The sequence below is a fragment of the Dictyostelium purpureum genome (assembly GCF_000190715.1).
Source record: "Dictyostelium purpureum unplaced genomic scaffold DICPUscaffold_31, whole genome shotgun sequence".
NCBI lineage: Eukaryota > Evosea > Eumycetozoa > Dictyosteliales > Dictyosteliaceae > Dictyostelium > Dictyostelium purpureum.
Window position 1 is genome coordinate 83,179 of NW_003519368.1, and position 20,744 is coordinate 103,922.

The window sequence follows — 20,744 nt, forward strand, 5'->3', positions numbered from 1 at the left end:
AAAAAACTTAATTTTGGGTTTAAAATTTTTTTTTTTTTTTTTTTTTATAAAAATTTTTAAAAATAGTTTTTTATTTATTGTTAATTTTATTTTTGAAATGTTCTTTAATTTTATCTATTGATGATATTTGATTAAATTCTATATTTAATTTGCTGAAAAGTGAAGTGATGTGATGACAAATTTCTTTCTTTTTAAATTCCTTACAATCACATTCTATATCTTTGCCTATAACCATTTTGTTCACAGATAATCTAGATTGAAATTCTATTTCAAAAGTATTATTATTTTCTTTGGCTGAAACAATCGAGTTTTCTTGGTAATTATAATTTTCGATTTTAGTTGGTGCCATTAATAATTTGGTGTTATTTTTTTCTATATCTGTATCGAAATTTGGATCTGGTAATTCAGATTTTATCTCACCATAAACTTTTTCTAAAGAGGCTTTGATTTTAAGTGGATCCAATGGGTCTCGTAAATGGGTTTTTGATATTAAGGACTTAAATTCATTTGAAGGCATCATTGGAGCTGTTGGTGAATAAACCATTACCATTGGTACAAATACGGCAGAATAATCTTCAAGGACTGTTGTTAAATAGTGAACAAATTCTTTATATTTCTCTTGAAGTTTTTTTTCTTTTTTTTCTATTTTTCTGTGTGTTTCTTCGATTGTTTCGCATTGATGAATTGGATAAATATCAATAATGACAATTGATTTCATGGACAAATTCATATAAAAGATATCTGGTGTGATTTTCCATAGCAAGTTTGGGCAGTAGAGTGGATCACCCATTAAATCTTCACGGAATTTAACAGTTGGATCAATTGAGAATTTAGTTGCGCTATTTAGTTGATATGTATGGAGAGTTTTAAAGTTATTGTTATAAAGAGCAGAGTTAAACTTTTCACTATATACACCATGTGATGCTACAAATACTGGACGTGCTACTTCAACAGTCATCTTGTTGTGGAAGCATATGAGTTGTGAAAGCTTTTCAAGCTTTGAATTACCTTTAACTTTGACCCAGGTTCTGAGTGATGGGTTTATTTGACATTTTGAATTTTTAAAGAGGTATTTAGCCATTTCTAAATCTCTTAGAACAAAGGCTCTATTTAATGATAGTGATGTAATTGGTTCTAAACGATATTTGTGTACCCATTTCAATGTTTCCATACAACCAGATTCGACAGCATTTAAAATTGCAAAGTTTGTGACACCTCTAAAGTATGCGTGGAGGAAAGACAACAATTTAACATTACCAAGTTTAGCAGCTACATCCATTGCCTCCATGAAAATTAGTTCTGATTGTTTAAAATATTTGGTTTGTTCTACCAATGAGTGATTTAACAGAATAAATATAAGAGTTTGATTACCTTTTGCGGCATATTCAAAACATTTCGTTGAGATAAAAAATTGATCTCTGTGATGTTCCAATATCTTCTGGACTGTATTGAAGTTATTTGAGTAGCATAATGGATCAAATGTTCTTGACATATCAGCACCATGTTCTTTTAGATACTGTAATATTAATAAGTTGCCTCTCATTGCAATGTCGGTAAGTAAATCGTCTGTTAGTTCGAATGGTTGATTAAAAAACTCTTCTAAAAATATAACACAGTCTATATGGCCATTTACCAATGCGTTGTTAATTGCATTTGCTGTTGATAATTCAATATCTGGTACTTTCTGATCTAAAAATATATTATTTTTATTTTTTTTTGATATTGTCTGTTTTGATTTTAAATATTCATTGATTCTGTCTAAAGTTTCTTGTTGTTGGGTGATTTTTTGTTGTGAACTAGTATTGGGTGTTGTGGATGAAGAGGATGAAGAGGATGATGATGATGATGATGATGAGGCTGCGGTTGTTTTGGGGGTTCTACTATATCTACTAATTTTATTTTTATTATTATTATTATTATTATTATTATTATTATTGTTATTATTATTATTATTATTGTTATTATTATCATTATTATTATTATTATTATTCATAACATAATCTATTAATTCTTCTTTTGAAAAGTTTTCTAATTGGCGTGTTATTTTTAATTTATTTTCGTCCTCAATATTAGTGGATGGTTTTTTGTATTTTTTTTCAAATTTATCAAGATCGAAAAATCCCATGTCCCTATTCATCAAGACAGTTTCTGGGTCGATATCAATTTGTGACATCAAACCAATGTTTTTATAAAATATAAATACCATAATATTTAAATGGCCATAGGTTGCAGCCTCTTCTACACATTTGTGGTAAGGTATGGTGCCGTAGCTTGATAATAATTGTAAAATTTTTAAATTTCCTATTCTTGAGGTGGCTATTGGTGCTTTTTCAGTGAAACCTTCAGTTCTATTCTCCAAAAGGAATTGCACAACTTCAAAGTGGCCTTTTTCCGAAGCAGAGTCAACAGCTTTGGTTGTGGTTCTCCAGTTACCCCATTTCAAGCATACTTCCCAATTGTGAATTGTTTTTAGCTCTTCTAAATGACCTCCTTCAGCTACAGCGTCTATTATGTCGGGTACCATTAATATGTTTCTTTGGCATTTGTTTAAAAGATATACCAAGAATGGTCTTTGGCTTGGTTCTTTTGCAATTTCTCTAATAACGAAGGGATCCATTAAATTTAATAGCTTCATATGAAGTACCCAGTCGTTATTTGAACTATTTTTCAACTTGTCATGCAACAAAAAGTAGTGATTATTTCTAATCATCCAGTTTGGGTTGTGAATTTGGTTATAAGAAAACTCATTCATATATCTGTTGTATGATAACCAAAAAAATATTCTGTATTTAAGGAAATGGTTTCTCCAAACTTTTAAAAATATTTCGCCCAGGTAGCTTTTTTTTGGCATTGTTGTTGAATTTTTTTCTTTTTTATATATCCTTAAAAAAATTAAAAAAAAAAAAAAATAAAAAAAAAAAGATTTTTTTATTTTTTTAGTTTTCAGGGAAAAAAATATAATATGTGAGCTTAATGTTGAGATTAATTTATATACCGAAATATTTTATTTAAATACTTACTTTTGTGTTTTATATTGAGAACTATCGGTAATTATGTTATTGACAGATTTTGTGAATATATTCATTTTGTTATTAAATTGTTGATAGTTTCTGTTACTTGTTTCAATAACATAGTTGGAGGTTTCGACAACGTCAGTCATTAACATTATTATTTCCTCGTGAGATGTTCGTTCTATTTCATGAAAATCGTTTATAAAATTCATTGTTTGCGTTTAATAATATTAATATTCTTGTATATTATTTTAATTATTTCTAATTTTGAAAATTTTATAAAAAAAACAAGTTAAGGTTAAGTTTATTTCTAATTAAAATTTCTAATTAAAATTTCTTTCAATATTTATTCTTTTCAAAATAATTTGTGTGTGTATATTTATTTATTTAAAAAAAAAAGACAAAAACTTAAAAAATTTTTTAATTTTTTTTTTTTTTTTTTTTTTTTTAATTTTTTTTTTATTTTAAGTTTTTTAATTTTTTTTTTGTTTTCAAAAAACTTAAAAATAAATCCTTTGAATCAGATTAAAAATTAATATATAAGCAAAATAAAAATAAAAATTAAAAAAAAATATAATTAAACAGTAACTTAATTTATTATTAATATTATTATTATTATTATTAATATTTTTTTTTATTTTTTTTTTATTTTTTTTATTTATAATAATGAACATCACATTTTAATATATTCAATTTAAACAATTTAAAAACTCTTGATTACCAAAAGCTAAAATAAGATTAAACAACAACCCATTTTAAAAAAAAAAAATAAAAAAAAAAAAAATAAAAAAAAAAAGATTTATTTGTAATTTGAAAAAAAAATAAATTAAATTTTATAATAAAAAAAAATTAATTTAATTTTTCCCTTTTTTTTTTTTTTTTTTTCTGATATTAATATATTTTTCTTTTTCTTTCTATTGTAATCACACCAGTTTTAAAATAATTTGTATTTTATAAATTTTTTATCTCTTTTTTTTTTATTATTTATATAATTTTAGTTTTTTTCAACCATTTGAAGTGTGTTAACTATTAAAATTGTTTTAATTGTTAAGTCGAACCCCACTTTTTTTTTATAATCACCCTTCTTTTAATTTATTTCTTTTTTCTTTATTTCTTTTTTTTTTTTTTTTTTTTTTTAATTATTTTTTTAATTTAATAATATTTTTTAATTTCAAATCTTTTTATATAATTAATAATTATTATCAGTTAATATCAAAATGAATATTTCAAAATTAATGTATAAAAATAATCATAATATCAATAGAATTATAAATAATAATTTTATTAGAAGTTATTCTTCGAAAGATAAATTAATGACACCAGAGGATTTAATATTAAATCAAATTAAAATATCAAAATCTCCATTCGTCAAGGTTGCAGGTTCAGATATTGATGGTATTCTTCGTGGCAAATATTTAGACAAGAGTAAATTCGAATCATCCATTGAAAAGGGTTTAGGGTTTTGTAGTGTTATTTTTGGTTGGGATTCAGGTGATGTAGCATACGACAATGTTAAGTTTACAGGCAATCACACCGGATATCCTGATATTGGCGCAGTTCCAGATGTTTCTACCTTCCGTATTATACCATGGGAATATAATGTACCTTTCTTTTTAATGGATTTTGTAAATAATGATGGCTCACCACTTCCAGTATGTCCACGTCAATTATTGAAAAAGGTAATCAAGAAATGCAGAGATAATGGATATGACCCAGTAATGGGCATGGAATTCGAATGGTACAATTATAGTGAAAACAATAAGACATTAATCGAGAAAAGGTTTAATAATCTAGAGCCACTTTCAAATGGTATGTTTGGTTATAGTTTACTTAGAACTAGTCAAAACTCTGAATTTATGAACTCATTGGCCGAACTTCAAGGTTTTGGTGTTCCATTAGAAGGATTACATACAGAGACAGGCCCAGGTGTTTATGAAGCAGCAATTCGTTTCTCCACAGCTTTAGAATCTGCAGATCGTGCCATTCTCTTCAAACACTCAACCAAGGAAATCGCATCACTTCAAGGTATATTAGCAAGTTTTATGGCCAAACCATTCCAACACTTACCAGGTTGCTCAGGCCATATGCATCAAAATTTAAATTGTATAAAGACCAACAAAAATCTTTTTTACAACCCGGAAGATCCTAAAGGAGAGCATGGAATGACAGAAATTTTCAAATCATTTTTAGCAGGTCAATTATTATTGTTACCAGAGTTTTTACCATTCTTTGCACCAACTATTAATAGCTATAAAAGATTGGTTGATGGTTATTGGGCACCAACCACACCAACCTGGGGATATGTAAGTATTTTTATAAAATTAATTTAAACTATAAATTGAAATATTTGTATTAATAAATTTAACACATAATAGGATAATAGAACAGTAGCAATTAGAATCATTAAAGGTGGAAAAGCAACAAGATCAGAGTTTAGAGTAACTGGATCTGATGTTAATCCATATATTGCTATTGCAGCATCATTTGCTGCCGGCTTATATGGTGTAATCAATAAATTGGAATTAAAGACACCACCAATTGTCGGTAATTCATATGATTTGTATAAAAAAGGTATGGTAACCAGACTACCAAGATCTCTTGCAGAGTCTACTGAATTGCTTTCAAAATCAAGTGTAGCAAGAGAATATCTTGGTGATGATTTCATTGATCATTTCGTTGAAACTAGAAGATGGGAATATAGACAATTCAATCACCAAGTTCATAAATGGGAATTAGAAAGATATTTAGAAATCATTTAAATAATTTAGGTTATAAATAATAATAAAAAAAAATAAACACTTTGGTATCAGAAAGAAAAAGATTAAAATAGACTATAAAAAATAAAATAAAGAAAATTAAAAAAATAACTTATAAAAAAAAAAAAAAACTATTTTTCGATTATTATTACACTTTTAATTTAAAAGTATTTAACTATTATGACCTTTTTTTATTTTGTTTGCTTGTTTATTTATTTATTATTATTATTTAAAAATTAATTTAATACCATCATAAATTAAAAATTGTACTGTTACCAAAGTTGTAACCATTACACAACGGGCTTCAACACCGAGGAATAAACCACGTACACCCAAACGTTTGACAATGTTGCCAATGGCTTTTGTGACGCCGCCATCGGTTTTTTCTTGGTTGATTTTAGAGAGAATAGTATCGGCTGGATGGGATGCAACTGAGGCGACAACACCAGAGATAGCACCAGTACCCAAGATGACACCTAATTTTTGGGTATCGGATAAGTCGTTTCTAGTGAGACCTCTGGTACGATAGAGGTATTTATTAAAGTAGTCGTTGGCCAACTCATAAGTTACAAATTGTGAGGCAGTGTATGGGACTTGTTTTAAAATGATTGGTGTTAAACCTTTATAGAAACCTTTGAAACCTTCTTCACGATAGAGTCTAGTGAATGCAGTAAAGAAGCCACTGGCAAACTTTGGATCACTGACTTGACGAATACGAACAGCTTCGAATGGACATAATGCAACATCACCTACAGTTTCAGCGATTGCTGATGCAGTTACCCAAATTGGAATACGATAAGCTTTAGCATCCTCTTCAGAGAATTGAGCTGAAATTTTCTTTTTAAAAACTTCATATAATCCAAATTTAAAGAAACCTTGTACTGCATATCCGACTGTTGTTGCACCTAAACCTTGTAATAACATCATTGAACCCTCTTCACGAATGATAGTTTTCATACCATCGACCATACCTTTATTATATTTTATTGGATCAGTTTGCAAACGTGTTTTAACAACATCCATTGGTACAACAATAACATGTGTAAAACAACATCCCAATGCACCACCCATACCGCATCTGATGAAATTTCTTACTGAAAATGCGGAATCATTATTTGTAGCTGCCATTATTTTTTATTATTATTTCTATTTATTTTTTATTTTTTTATTGTTGTTATTTATATTATATTATTGTTTTTTTTAATTTAATATTATAATTTTGTATAAAATATACAATTTTAATTTTAATTTAAAATTTTAAAATTTTAATTTTAATTTTTAAAAAAAAATGAAAAAAAGAAATAAATTTATATTTTATTGGTCAAAATTAAAAATAAAAATAATAGATAATTATTTTATGTTTTAATATTTAAAAATAACAGATAATTATGTTGTATTTATCAAAAAAAAAAAATTAAAAAAAAAAAAATTTTAAAAAAAAAATTAAATTTCATTTTTTTTTTTTTTTTTTTTTTTTTTTTTCCTTTTTGTTTTATATAAAAAAAACGAATGGTTTTGATCACACTTTATTCATTTATATTAATTAAAAAATAAAAAAATAAAAAAAAAAAATATTTTAAAGTGGTGCGATAAAAACACACTCATTTTATATAAAATTTTTTTTTTTTTTTTTAATTAATTTAAATGCCGCTATTCTATGGAGCTAACTCTAAAGATATCTAAAATAAAATTATTTAAAAGAATTTTTTATAAGGGAATAGTTAATTCTAATGACGAAGAATTTTTTTATTTATTTGAAATTATAACCATTTAATATTGAATAAATGATTTATATAATATTTCTAAGCTGATGATGGGATACTATTGAGATTAATTTTTTTTTTGATGGATATTTTAAGAGAAATAGTAAAAGTAAGCATTTAATAATCTTAAAAATAAATATTATGTATTAACATACATATTATAATATCAATAATCATATTATTTAATTTTTATTTCGTTAAAGTTTATTTTATTTATTTATTTATTTATTTGTTTATTTATTTTTAATGGAGCACTGAAGATTAAATTTTTGAAGATGTTATTAGGCTCCTCTTTGGGTTGCAATAATATTCCTCAAATTCGGATATTGATATTTTATTTATGATTTTTACCAGCTAAATTGGAAAACATTGGCTTTAAACTTATTGATTTATGAGCCATTATTATAAAATGTAATTATTATTATATATTATACAAATAAAAAAAAAATAAAAATAAATAAATAAAAAAAATTAAAATTAAATTAATTTTTTTTTTTTTTTTTTTTAAATTTAAAATATTTTTTTTTTAATTTTTATTTTCATAAAATCATTGTTCAAATATATTATATTTATATTATTAATATATTTGGTTTTATAACCACACATTTTATTTTTTTATTGTTTTTTTTTATTGTTTATTTATTTGTTTTGTTATAAATAAATAATAACTAAATATGTTTAATTTATTTAAATATAACAAAAATGAAATAAATAAATTAAATTATATTAAAAGATTTATTTTCAATAAAAACAATGGGAATAGCAACTCATCATCGTCATCATCATCATCTGTAGGTCTATTAGGTATTAAAGAATTAAAAACACCAAATGGTTGGATAGAACTATTCGAAAAAAAGAATGAAAGAATTCAAGAGATTAAAGAAATGATCCTACCAAATAAAATTAGTATAAAATCTAATGTAAACCACTTAAAAGAAACACTTTATTATGTTGACGAAATATCACAACAGCTATGCGATTTGATGGATCCTGCTCAATTTACAATGAATATAGTGCCAAACCCACAACATAAAAAGAAATCACAAGAGGCGTTTTTACTAATGGCGGAAACTGTTAACCAACTCAATGCAAATAGCCAAATTTACGAACTGTTACTATCAATTAGATCTCATCCAGAATACTCCCAACTTCCAAATGACCATAAACTATTTTTAAATGAAATGATTAAAGAATCTGAAACCAATGGTATCAACCTATTACCACATAGAAAAGAAGATATCATGCGATTAAAAGACGAAATTTTATACCATGGAAACGAATTTGTGAGGTCCTCAAAAACAGTACATAAATATCCACCAAATTTTGTAATTGATATTCCTTACAGCAAGATTAAGGACCATTTACCAACAAGTTATCTATCACAACTCTCACCACAAAAGCCCAATGGCTTTGTACCATTTGTACCAACAGATTATTTAGTTGATGGTATATTAAAATATGTACCGGATCCAAAGATAAGATCAGCTGCCCATTCATTACAATCAATGTCAAAATCTTATGATCCTGTAATTGATCACCTTACTGCAATGTTGGAAAAGCGTTACCAATTAGCCAAAACTTTAGGTTGCAATACTTTTGCCGATTACGAATTAAAAAACAAACTATTAAAAACACCGCAACAAGTTTACCAGTACTTAAATGTAATGATCATATAACAATAATGATTATCCTATCCATCATATATTGGTAAATTTTTATTAACATTATTATTTTATACTATAGGAACTATCGGACGCAAATAAATTAAAATCAAATTTAGAATTAAATCAACTTATCGAATTAAAAAAAAAAATGGAACCAGAAAATGAAAATAACAATCTAATATATACATATGATTTAGCATTTTATAAGAATTTGTTGACCAAAGATTTTTATCAAAGCCAATCTTTGGATAAAGAAGAACTATCGCAATATTTTTCTTTGGGTAATGTAATAAACGGCTTCAATATTATCGTAAACAATTTATTTGGTGCAGAGTTAACAATTGTTCCAATGGAACCAGGTGAATCTTGGGATCCATCTGTATTAAAATTAGTACTATCAAAAAAAGATGAAGGAATCTTGGGTATACTCTATCTAGATCCATGGGAGAATCACGAAAAATCACCAGGTTGTATTAATCATCCACTCAGTTTAGGTTATAAAAGACATTCAAAACTATTCAAGAATAATGACGATGTAAAACCAAACTCCAACTATTTAGATATCAACGAATATAATGTACCAAAGTGTTCAATTACATGTTCATTCATTCAAAACGATTTTAAAAACCCATTAAACTCAAAATTACCACACTGTGATGTCGAAGTTTTATTCCACGAGTTTGGTCACACCTTACACACTTTACTTAGTCGTTCTAATTTCCAACATTTATGTGGTACTAGAGGCCCAACCGATTTCATTGAAATACCAAGTACCCTAATGGAAAATCTACCTTGGAATTCAAATTTACTCGAGCAATTTGCTATTAATCCTGCTGGTAAACCAATTTCAAATGAAATGATTACAAATCTCAGAAAAACCAGGACCCTATTTGAGGGTTTAGAAACTCAAGACCAAATCGCTTTAGCTTTATTAGATCTTAGTCTCCATACCACCGATAGTAATCCTTCAAACATATCACCTGCCCAAATATTAAGTAAAATACAACAACAAAACATTGGTATTCAAGGTTCTGTTACAAATCTATTTTTAACCTCATTTAATCATCTATTTTACTATGGTGCCTCCTATTATAGCTATCTTTTGGCCAAAGACTATAGCAAACGTATTTGGTTTAATCATTTCAGCCATGGCGATCAACTAAATAGAGAAAAAGGTGAATATTACCGTCGTAACTTTTTGCAACCAGGTGCATCTATCGATCCCTCATTAATTTTAAAAAAATTTATTAATTAATAATAAATTATAAATTATAATGCATAAAATATATTTTTTATATTTTATTGTCAACGAATTCATATGAAATAACGTTTTAGTTTTTTTAAAAAAAAAAATTCTAATTTTTTTTCTTTTTTATTTTTTTTTTTTTATTTTTCGTAAAAAAAAAAAAAGTTAAATAAATTTTTTTTTTCTTTTTTTTTTTTATTAACGAAAACATGTAAAAGTAAGCATCAACAAATATTTTTTTTATATGAATATTATTTATTTATTTTTTTATGATGGAAGTAAATCTATACTCAGCTCTATGATCTCTGTGATTACTCAATAGTTTTCTCACGACAGTCTTCTGACAAAAAATAAATAAATAATATACATATAATATATTATTTCAAATTCGAAACAAAATATTAATATATTTTTTTTAAATTAAAATAGGGTTTTATTTACATATTTTTGCTATTAAAAATATGAGTGCTACTTGAGTTTCTTTTCTATCCCCTCTTTCTGCCAGGATCGCGCCAAAAAAAAAAAAAAAGGTAATTATAAATAATAATAAAAAAATAAAAATAAATGTATTTGATTTTTATGATGGAAGTAAATCTATACTCAGCTCTATGATCTCTGTGATTACTCAATAGTTTTCTCACGACAGTCTTCTGACAAAATCTAAAACATTTATTATATTTTTACAATTGTATAAATATTTTTAAATAATTTACTAATATAATTTTCTTTTTTTTCTTTTTAATAGTTCGCATCATTCTTTGATCCGCTAGATTTCCAAATGGCATCTTCTATACTTTATTTTAATTGGTAAATATCATTTAAACTATCGAAATATTAATATTATATAAAAGTTTTCTATGATGAGTATCGGACACTTTTGAACTTATTTGAAAACAAAACACGATTTTTTTGCGTTATCTAATATTTTCACTGAACAAACTTTTATATAAAATAAATATTTATTTTTAAATAAAATAATTATTTAACCACATATACTAATATATAATCTTTCTTTTATTATTACAGAGTCATTTCTAATTCTATCTCTTTTTTTTCAAATTGATTTTCTAAAAAATTTAAATAAAATTTCTTTCTTTCAAATTAAACAAAATCATAAAAATTTTTTAAATCGTTTTTATTATTTTTTTTTATTATAACTATATTAATATGGTGCAATGCTAAAATAATTAATTTGTTTATACATCAACTTATATAAATATAGATAATCTATAATAATTCAAAATGATTGTTAAAGAAAATTACCACACAACACATACTTTTTTATTTTATTTTTTTTGAAATCTATAAATAATTATTTTAAAAAAAAAAAATAACAATAGGTTGTGTGCGAGATTTAAATCCTAATTTAAAGAACACCATCTTATTATCTCTCTTCAACTATTTTATAACTAATTATTTAAATAAATATAATTTTGTTAATGCTATTTAATCAGATTTTATTTTAATATAATTATTTTATTTTTCACTTTAAATTAAAAAATATAAATAAAAAAAAATATTTTTTTAAAATTCAATAAAACAAATAACAAATAACAAACATAAAAATAATATAAAATGATTCTTGGTAAGTTGTATAATGTAAATAAAATTTATTATATAAATACTAATTTTTTTTTTTTTTTTTTTTTAGACTCTTTAAAAAATATTTATTCAAATAAAAGCAAATCAAATTATTTAAATTCAAATAATAGTACAATAGGCTCTCCATTTACTTTTGAAAAAAATAATATTGCTTCATCAAAATTGGTAACAATGAGTTTCTTTAACGAAAACTGTTACTATTATTTCTAAAAAAACTATGCTTTATTAAAAACTAAAAATAAAAATTATTTATTCCTTTAAAATTTTTTTTTTTTTCTCAAAAATTTTTTTCTAAAAAATTTTTATTTTTAATTTTTATTTTAATTAATTTAATTTTATTATATTTTATATAAATAATTTAAAAAATAAATAAATAAATAAATAAATAAATAAATAAATAAATAAATAAATAAATAAATAAATAAATAAATAAATAAATAAATAAATAAATAAATAATGGATACAAATTATTTTTTTTATAAAAAAATATTTGGTAATATTATAATTTCTAAAAAAATATTTTCATTTGTAAAATTTGAAAATTGGGAAGATAATTATGATCAATATGATCAAATTATAAATTCATATGGTTATCAAGATGCAACTATTGAAAGGGTATTAAAAACCAAACAGTATCGATTATTTGATGATATTGTTAATTTTTATTTTAATATTTCAAAATATAACACAAATAAATATTGGTATTGTCAAATTGAATTAAATAGAGAGGATCTTGAACAATTGCTGGCCTATAAAGATTTGGGGTTTGAAAGATTTTCATTATTTTTTAATGAATTTACACCAGTGTTTTTAAAAAATAAAGATCATGTTTTGTATTGGTCTTTGCCATCGGGTAATATTAAAATTTATAATTTTTTAAAATTTTATAATGAACAAAACCCAGAAATACAAAATAATAAAGAAGGAAAACAAGAAGAGAAACCATCCGATAATATTATATACCTATCAAAGCCTGAATATAGTGTTTTTAAAATCTACACCTTTTTAAATAGTTTGTATATTAATGATTCAGTTGATATATTAAAGGAACTATTAAAGCTTTCGCAACCTCTTGACCCAAAGCTAAAGAACGATATATTTCAGGTTATATTGAATCTTAATCAATATAATTGTATAAATTTTTTTTTAAAAAACCACACTTCAAAAGAAAAAGGAAAATTATGAAAAATTAGTAATTAGAAAAGCATTTACTAATGATGACTTCAAAATTTCAGAAGTAATTCAAGAACTTAAAAACAATTTAGTAATAAATAGAGATAGTTTCAAATTAACTTTTAGAGATCAAATTGTAAATTTCAATGTTTTAAAATATTTTTGGGATAATGGTATTTACAATAATACTTTCAATGAAGGTAGTTTATATACAAATATAAAAATTGATTATTTTAATGAAGGAGAGATATTAAAAATCGAGTCAAGTTTATGCAGTATAACAAATTTTGACACTTTTAAATATTTAGTTGAAAAGAAAATAATTTTTAAAATCAAAAAATTAAATGAATACCTATACAGAACCATTGTTTATATTGCAAGAACATTGTTTGATCAAGATTATTTAAAATTTCTTTTAGAGTTTGTTTCGTCACAATCAACAATAGTAAAAAATTTTCAAATTCCAGAGATTTGTTTTGATACAAAGTTTCCAATTGCACACCATTTATTAGTTTGTAATTTTAAACCAACAGACAGTAGATTTCACAATGCATTTTTTGGTGATGTAGAAACTTTAAAGCTTTATAAAAAAAATAAAATAAATATAAATTATGGAGAATTATTTAGTAGTGCAATACAATATGGTTATACAGAAACACTTCAATATTTAATAAAGGTTTTTAAAGAACTGTTCTTGGATAAAGTCCATCCAAACCTTTTTAGAAGGAAGTTGGAGTTTTCAATTTTTCAATTGCTTATAAAGAATTATAAAGAGAGGCTTACCACTCAAAGTGTTTCTCAAGGTTTAATCAAAAGATTATGCCCAGATTTAGATGTTTTATCATGTTGTAAATATATACATTTTTATCAAAAAGTTACTGGTATTCAAGTTACTGGAGCAGAATTCTTATTACACCAAGATAGGTTATTATTTGAACAACATTTACAACTATTTGGTGATATATCTATAAATAATGGCGCTTTTTCACTTCATCTTTTAAAGGATCTGTTGTATAAATCAAACTATTCTCTATTAAAAGGTATAGATCTAAATGGTTTACATATTATAGATACAGAACTTTTTAAAAAGTCTCTCATCAGTAATTTATGCCAATATTTTATTATTAATCAACCAAATAACGCTTTCGGTAAAATAGCTTTAATTTTTGAAAAATTTTTACCAATTATTAAAGAAAATATACTATTAATCTCAAACAAAATTTCCAGATATAAATCGTTTAAACTTTTAAATTTTATTTTAAATTTAAATGATGTTGATTGGGATTTTAAAAAAACTTTATTTATGCAAACAATCTTTAATTATTTTTCAAAATCAATTTTTTCAAATGAAAAATTAAATTCATTATTAAAAAATATTAAAATAATTACAAATCAAAATTTTGACTATGGTTTTGATTATTATGAAAATAATTTAAAAATATTTTCATTTCAACAAATTATTTGTTTATTTGAAAATTTAAATTGTTTTTTTAAATTAAATAATGATTTGATTGATTTAAATCTATTAAATTTATTAAAATCATTAATTAAATATTGCGATTTTAGGATTTTGGTTACTGGTCATAATAACAATATCATTGAACATAAAGACAATATTAAATTAATATTTTAAATTAAAATTATAAATAAAAGTAGAAAATGTTTTTTTTGTTAACAACTCTAATCTAAATTTTGTTTTAATTTTTGTTTTTTTTTTTATTATAGTTTTTACTTTTATAATTTAATTTTTTTTTTATTTTTTTAAATTAAATTAAATTATTTTTAATTTTTAAAATTATTAATTATTATAATTGTTTGATTAAATGACTGTTTAAGTTATAATTAATTAATCAATTGAATTTTGATTTTTTTTTTTTTTTTTTTTTTTTAAAAGTGAAGATAATTAAAAGCAAATGCTTTAAATTAATCAGTAAAATTTATTTAATGTTTTTTTATAAAGTTTTTAAAGAAAATATTCTAAACTGTTGATATTTGGTAAAGATTTGGTGCTGATGAAGTATGCTCTTGCTATTCTTCTTTTGAATTTTCTATATTCTTCATTGATGTTGCTAATTGTTTGTGGTTGTTTAGCGTGTCTTTCCTTGATGTTTTTTAAACCTTTTAAGTATTCTAAAGTAGCTAGTTTAGTCCATTTTGAGGTTAGATTCTTATAATCGAGTTCTTTTATTGTATTTTCTTGATCGTCATATAATTCTTTACATAACCAAATCCAAACTTGATGAAATACCAGGGCTATGGCATTTCTGTAAGCAAAACATCTAGTTAAGTCGAAATCTATTGCTTTATAGTTCCATTGGAAGTGTGATTTGTGAAATCTGGTGTTGTTGTAATCCATATTTATTTTTCCATCTGATTTGCGACCTTCTGGGATTTTGTATGTAATATTTTTTATTGATATATTCCTTCTTGATCTTGTTATGTCCAGTGACCAATTGAGGCCATTTTGATGATTGTAATGTAGATGGAGCTACTTTAGTTATAGATAAATAATAAATATAAATAATTCTAATAATCAAATAAGTATACAATTATTTGTTTGTGAAAACTAAAACCGAAAACTGAAAACTAAAAAATAAAATTTTATTTTTTAAATTTTTCAATTTTTTTATTTTTATTTTATTTTTAATTTTTAATTTTAAATAATAAATTATTTAAAATAAAGGAAAATATATATATATTATTTAGTTGAGATATAATTATCACTGTAATATTCATTTAATTCTAAAATGCATATGAATACATTACATGATAATACATTACAGTTGTAATGTCTTCTCCGGGAAGATAATAATTTTCTGTTAAAAAAAAATTTTGCGCATGCTGGGAATCGAACCCAGTTCGCATCCGTGGCAGGGATGCATCATACCACTAGACCACATGCGCTATTTTGATGGAATTTTTAAAATTCCACCCCTTCTCGGTTTATTTATAAAAAAAGACAAAAATTTGTTTATTAAACAGTTCTTGCTATTTTTTAATTAATTTTTTTATAATAAAAAGAAAATTAGGGTGTGGTGGGGTTTTAATTTAATTTTTTTTTTTAAAATTTTTTTCAAAATTTTTTTTTTTTTTTTTTTTTTTTTCCAATCATTCTTTATAATTTCAAAATAACAGAAACAAATAATAATATTAAAAAATAAAACTATTAAAAAAAAACTTATTAAAGGTGGAGATTATTTGAATGAACCATTAAAAGCAACACAAGCTTACCTCCAATCGGGTTAGAAATTAAAAGAGATTATTGGACAAAATGATTGGTATGAAAAATATAGAAGTTTTAAAAAGTAGCCCACAAGAGATACTCCAGCCACTTGTGCCACTCATGCCACAGTTGATATATGTAAAGATTAAAAGAATTGAATAGACTAACTGGTAAACTCCTAAAGAAGGTTTTCATTTAATACTAATTCAAACAACAAAAAGAATAATTTTCAATCAACCAATAAACAAATAAAATAAATTGATAAATTTTTAAAAATATATATAACTGAAAAATTAAGTATTTTAAACATTATTGAACTGAAAGGTGTAAATTTAAAAGAATAAAAAAATATAATTTAATTAATATAATAAAAAAATATAAAAAATATTTTTTTTTATTATTTAAAAAATAAATAATAAATATTTTGTGATTGATGTTTATTATTTGAATGGGAAAAATTTGTTTTTTTATTAATTTATAAATGAGAGAAATAAATAGTATGAAGTGGAAAATGGGTGAAAAAATTTAAAAAATTATTGTAATTATTAAAAACGGGTATTTTTAATATATTTCAAAATAATAATATCCAATTATTGATTGTAATATTTCTTTTATAATAAAATGTGTGAATAAAACTTATTATTCTGATAATGTTCTCTAGGTTTTATTTATATAATTTAAACTATTTTTTTATTTATTTTTTATTTAAAAAAAATATGTAATAAATATTTTTGTTTATAAATATATAAAGGAAAACTAATTAAACTATAGATAGATTATTAATATTAATAAAAAAATAAAACTATTCATAATACATACAAATTTTTTTTAATAATGGTGGGATTAAAGTTCAAAAATAAATAAAATTAAAACTAAAAAGTAAATTAAAAATAAATTCTCAATCTTTTATTAACTAAATATTTTTTATAAATAGTAATTATTATATATTCAGAATTAAACTTATAAATTATTAAACCAAAATAGAAATAATATTTGAAATTAATTAATATTTTTTTTTTTTTTAAATCTTTTTTTTACAATTAACTTGGTATTCAGGATATCATTTAAAAGAGAATTTAATGAATTTTTCAAATCAAAATATAGATTTAATTAAAATTCTCAATATAAAACTAAAAAATAAAATAAAGTCTATATTAAACAATTTTATTTTTTTTTTAAATTTTAATTAATTTTTTTTTTTTTTATAATTTATAAAAATTTTTTAATTTTTTAATTTTTTTTCATTTATTAAAATTAAAGTTTTCATTCACACACTCGTTTTTTTACATCCAGCTTAATTTTTTTTTTACATTAAATCATAAAATTTATTTTTTTATTTTTACACTTATATACATTTTATTTTATTTCAAATAATTATTTATTTTTTAACAAAAATGGATAAATTTTTATTAATATGTATTTCTCTATTTATTGGTTTTGGTGTCATTTTTTTATATTATTTTGGTCCATTCATTTTCAAAAAAAACACCAACATTCAACACAGTTGCCAATGCTCTATTAAAAAGGAAAAGTGCCAATACTGTATCTCCAATGACAATATAGAATACTTGAAACAGCAAGAAAAAGAACGTCAAAGACTTGAAGAGATAAAAAATAGAGCATATCAACAGAGACTTTACCAACAGCAACTTTACCAACAACAACAGGAACAACTCTATCAACAACAACTCTATCAACAACAACTCTATCAACAACAACTCTATCAACAACAACTCTATCAACAACAACTCTATCAACAACAACAACAACAAAGAGTACAAAGGCTCGAACAACAACAATTATATCAGCAACAACAACAACAACAAAGAGTCCAACAACAACAATTATATCAACAACAACAACAACAACAAAGACCCCAACAGCAACAAATGCTCCAACAACAAAAACAGAGTGCAGCACAAATGATTAATGACCAGATGGTTCCAATGGATATCGATACACCATTGGTAAATTCAAGAGGTTTGTCAAATGTTCAACCTCATAAATTGAGCCAATCACAAATGGCAGAGATACGTTTAAATGAACGTATACAATTATATGGTTTAATGATCAGAAGGGAAATTCCAGGTGATGGAAATTGCCAGATGCATTCGCTATCTGATCAAATCTATGGTGACTTGGACCATAGTACTTTAATTAGAACCGTAATTGTTAATTGGCTTAGAATCAATGGAGGATTTAAACTTCCCAATGGTGCCACCCTATCAGACTTTGTCTATGATTCAAGTTGGGAAGAATATTGCAACAATATGTCAAAAAATGGTACATGGGGTGATCATTTAACATTAGTCGCAGCAGCTGAAATCTTTAAAATCAATATTACAATTATTTCATCAGTTGCTTCCCAAACTGGTTTCTTCATCGAAATTAAACCAAAAGTTAAAAGCGACTATTATGTTTTATTATCCCACATTTCAGAGTACCATTACGGCTCATTATGCCAATTGTAAAATCCCTTCCATAGGTAAATATTTAAATATTTTATTTATTCACTATTTTTTTAAACTATATATTAATTGATATTTTTTACATTATATTCAGCCATTTAAATAATTATAATCAAATGTCCTTAGATTTATTGCTGGTTGTTGTCTTTTTATAGATTCCGTTGGTAATTGTAACTTAGAAAAAAATTTATATTTGATGAAATTAGTTGTATAGAGTTGTTGATCCGCGTACTGGTCAATCAGTTCAAGTAGTTGATGGTCTTCAAGGTGTTAATAGAGTCAATTTTAAACAAATATTTAAGCTAATGGTTGTACAATTAAAGCCTGTTAATCGTGAACATGTTGCTGTTCCATATCAAGGTATTGGTGCTCAATTAGCTGCTTCAAGAAATGTGTATGCATCAAAATCTGTTGAATCCATTGCTTTCAATCCAAGTGCTGTAAATATTATGCATCTGTTAGTCAAGATAAATTAGTTTGATATTTGTTAAAGATTTTTAGAATAGAGTTGTTCCACGTACTGGTGAATCAGTTCAAGTAGTTGACGGTCTTCAAAGTGTTAAAAGAGTCAATTTTATACAATCCAAAGCTAATGGTTGTAAAATTAAAGCCTGTTAATCGTGAATATGTTGCTGTTCCATATCAAGGTATTGGTGTTCAATTAGCTGATATTCCACTTCCTAGTAAAGGTCTTTAAACCTGTGTTCCATGTATTAAAATTGGAAGTCGATTATGCGATATTGATCTTTTACAATTTAATAGCTCCAAATTTGCTACTGGTTCAGAAGATAGAATGCTTTTGATATTATTATTTATTCAAGACACATAACAAAAGTTTTATATAATTTCAGATAGAAGTATCAAACTATCGAAAATTTATATACAGAACCGACTACAATTAAGAACTTCATGGTTTTGTGGTGATATCCAACTAAGAAGTTAGAATATTAGTAAGTCCAATGTTCAACAAAAACAAATCTACACAAGTGATGTAGGCACGTATAATAGCAAGAAAATCTACAAGTATTTCCGATCTCCTTAGCTCCAGAAAGGATCCAATCAAAATTATTTCAATCACTAGAAAACTTGATTTAGCTCTTTTTAACGTTGGCCAGTTAAAATTAGCATATTATCATTTATTGAATGCTCTCAAATATATAGATCAAGAACCACCAACACTAAGAGAAAGCACAAAGCCAAAACAATTTAGAATATTGGCAAACGTTGCTAATCATCAAAAAATTCTTTATTACAATATAGAAATGTTGGAAATGAGAGAAGAAATGCTTTGTCTTTTTATTCAAAATAAAAAGCATTTAGTGATTGTTCAAAAACATTAGTTTTCTGGTGCTCTTATATTTCACTTCAATTATCATCCAATCTAAAAAGGTACTTTCCTAAAATTAAATGTTACTCTAATGGTATTCACTTTCTTGGTAATAATGATAGTCAAGCAACAAGTATATGTTTTAGTTTATTTTAGATCCAACAACATCAAAATATAAATTAGTTTTAATAGACAAGAAACATATTACAAAAGAATTAGAAGAATTTCATTCAGGGAACATTGGTTGAACAAGATTAGGATTAAATGTTGGAAACATTGTGGCAAAAAAATAGCTTCTTTTGTAGCATGTATGGAGTGTCAACAATCAAAGAAAACAAGTATGGTATGTTAAATCCACCTTAAGTTTTGGATTTCCATGAAACGATGGCAATGGATTTAATGAATTTGCCAACAAAAAAAATGAAAGCGATAGTGTATTCGTAATTACAGATAGGTAAAGTAAAAATGGTCATTATTATACCGTTCAAAAGAACATTAACAGCAAAAAAGC

The 20,744-nt window shown here is 24.1% G+C and overlaps 6 protein-coding genes across 6 annotated transcripts; 4 read left to right on the forward strand and 2 right to left on the reverse strand.

The window, feature by feature from the left end:
- Positions 1-46: 46 nt before the first annotated feature.
- DICPUDRAFT_96829 (uncharacterized protein) lies at positions 47-3,223 on the reverse strand (the record flags this gene model as incomplete). The annotated part of the gene is made up of 2 exons (XM_003284756.1): positions 47-2,882; positions 3,021-3,223. The coding sequence occupies 2 exons, from the start codon at positions 3,221-3,223 to the stop codon at positions 71-73; spliced, it is 3,015 nt and encodes a 1,004-aa protein (XP_003284804.1). The 3' UTR covers positions 47-70.
- A 1,101-nt stretch (positions 3,224-4,324) lies between these two features.
- On the forward strand, positions 4,325-5,868 carry DICPUDRAFT_53182 (uncharacterized protein; the record flags this gene model as incomplete). Its single annotated transcript, XM_003284727.1, has 2 exons — positions 4,325-5,314; positions 5,387-5,868. 2 exons carry the CDS (start codon positions 4,325-4,327, stop codon positions 5,768-5,770), a joined length of 1,374 nt encoding a protein of 457 aa, XP_003284775.1. The 3' UTR covers positions 5,771-5,868.
- A 124-nt stretch (positions 5,869-5,992) lies between these two features.
- Positions 5,993-6,895, reverse strand: DICPUDRAFT_28225 (uncharacterized protein; the record flags this gene model as incomplete). The annotated part of the gene is made up of 1 exon (XM_003284757.1): positions 5,993-6,895. One exon carries the CDS (start codon positions 6,893-6,895, stop codon positions 5,993-5,995), a length of 903 nt encoding a protein of 300 aa, XP_003284805.1.
- A 1,309-nt stretch (positions 6,896-8,204) lies between these two features.
- On the forward strand, positions 8,205-10,449 carry DICPUDRAFT_96831 (uncharacterized protein; the record flags this gene model as incomplete). The annotated part of the gene is made up of 2 exons (XM_003284728.1): positions 8,205-9,191; positions 9,274-10,449. 2 exons carry the CDS (start codon positions 8,205-8,207, stop codon positions 10,447-10,449), a joined length of 2,163 nt encoding a protein of 720 aa, XP_003284776.1.
- A 2,049-nt stretch (positions 10,450-12,498) lies between these two features.
- Positions 12,499-14,848, forward strand: DICPUDRAFT_148613 (uncharacterized protein; the record flags this gene model as incomplete). The annotated part of the gene is made up of 2 exons (XM_003284729.1): positions 12,499-13,174; positions 13,236-14,848. 2 exons carry the CDS (start codon positions 12,499-12,501, stop codon positions 14,846-14,848), a joined length of 2,289 nt encoding a protein of 762 aa, XP_003284777.1.
- Positions 14,849-17,832: 2,984 nt separating this feature from the next.
- On the forward strand, positions 17,833-20,246 carry DICPUDRAFT_75751 (uncharacterized protein; the record flags this gene model as incomplete). Its single annotated transcript, XM_003284730.1, has 4 exons — positions 17,833-18,905; positions 19,121-19,346; positions 19,496-19,589; positions 19,915-20,246. 4 exons carry the CDS (start codon positions 17,833-17,835, stop codon positions 20,244-20,246), a joined length of 1,725 nt encoding a protein of 574 aa, XP_003284778.1.
- Between the last annotated feature and the right edge of the window lie 498 nt (positions 20,247-20,744).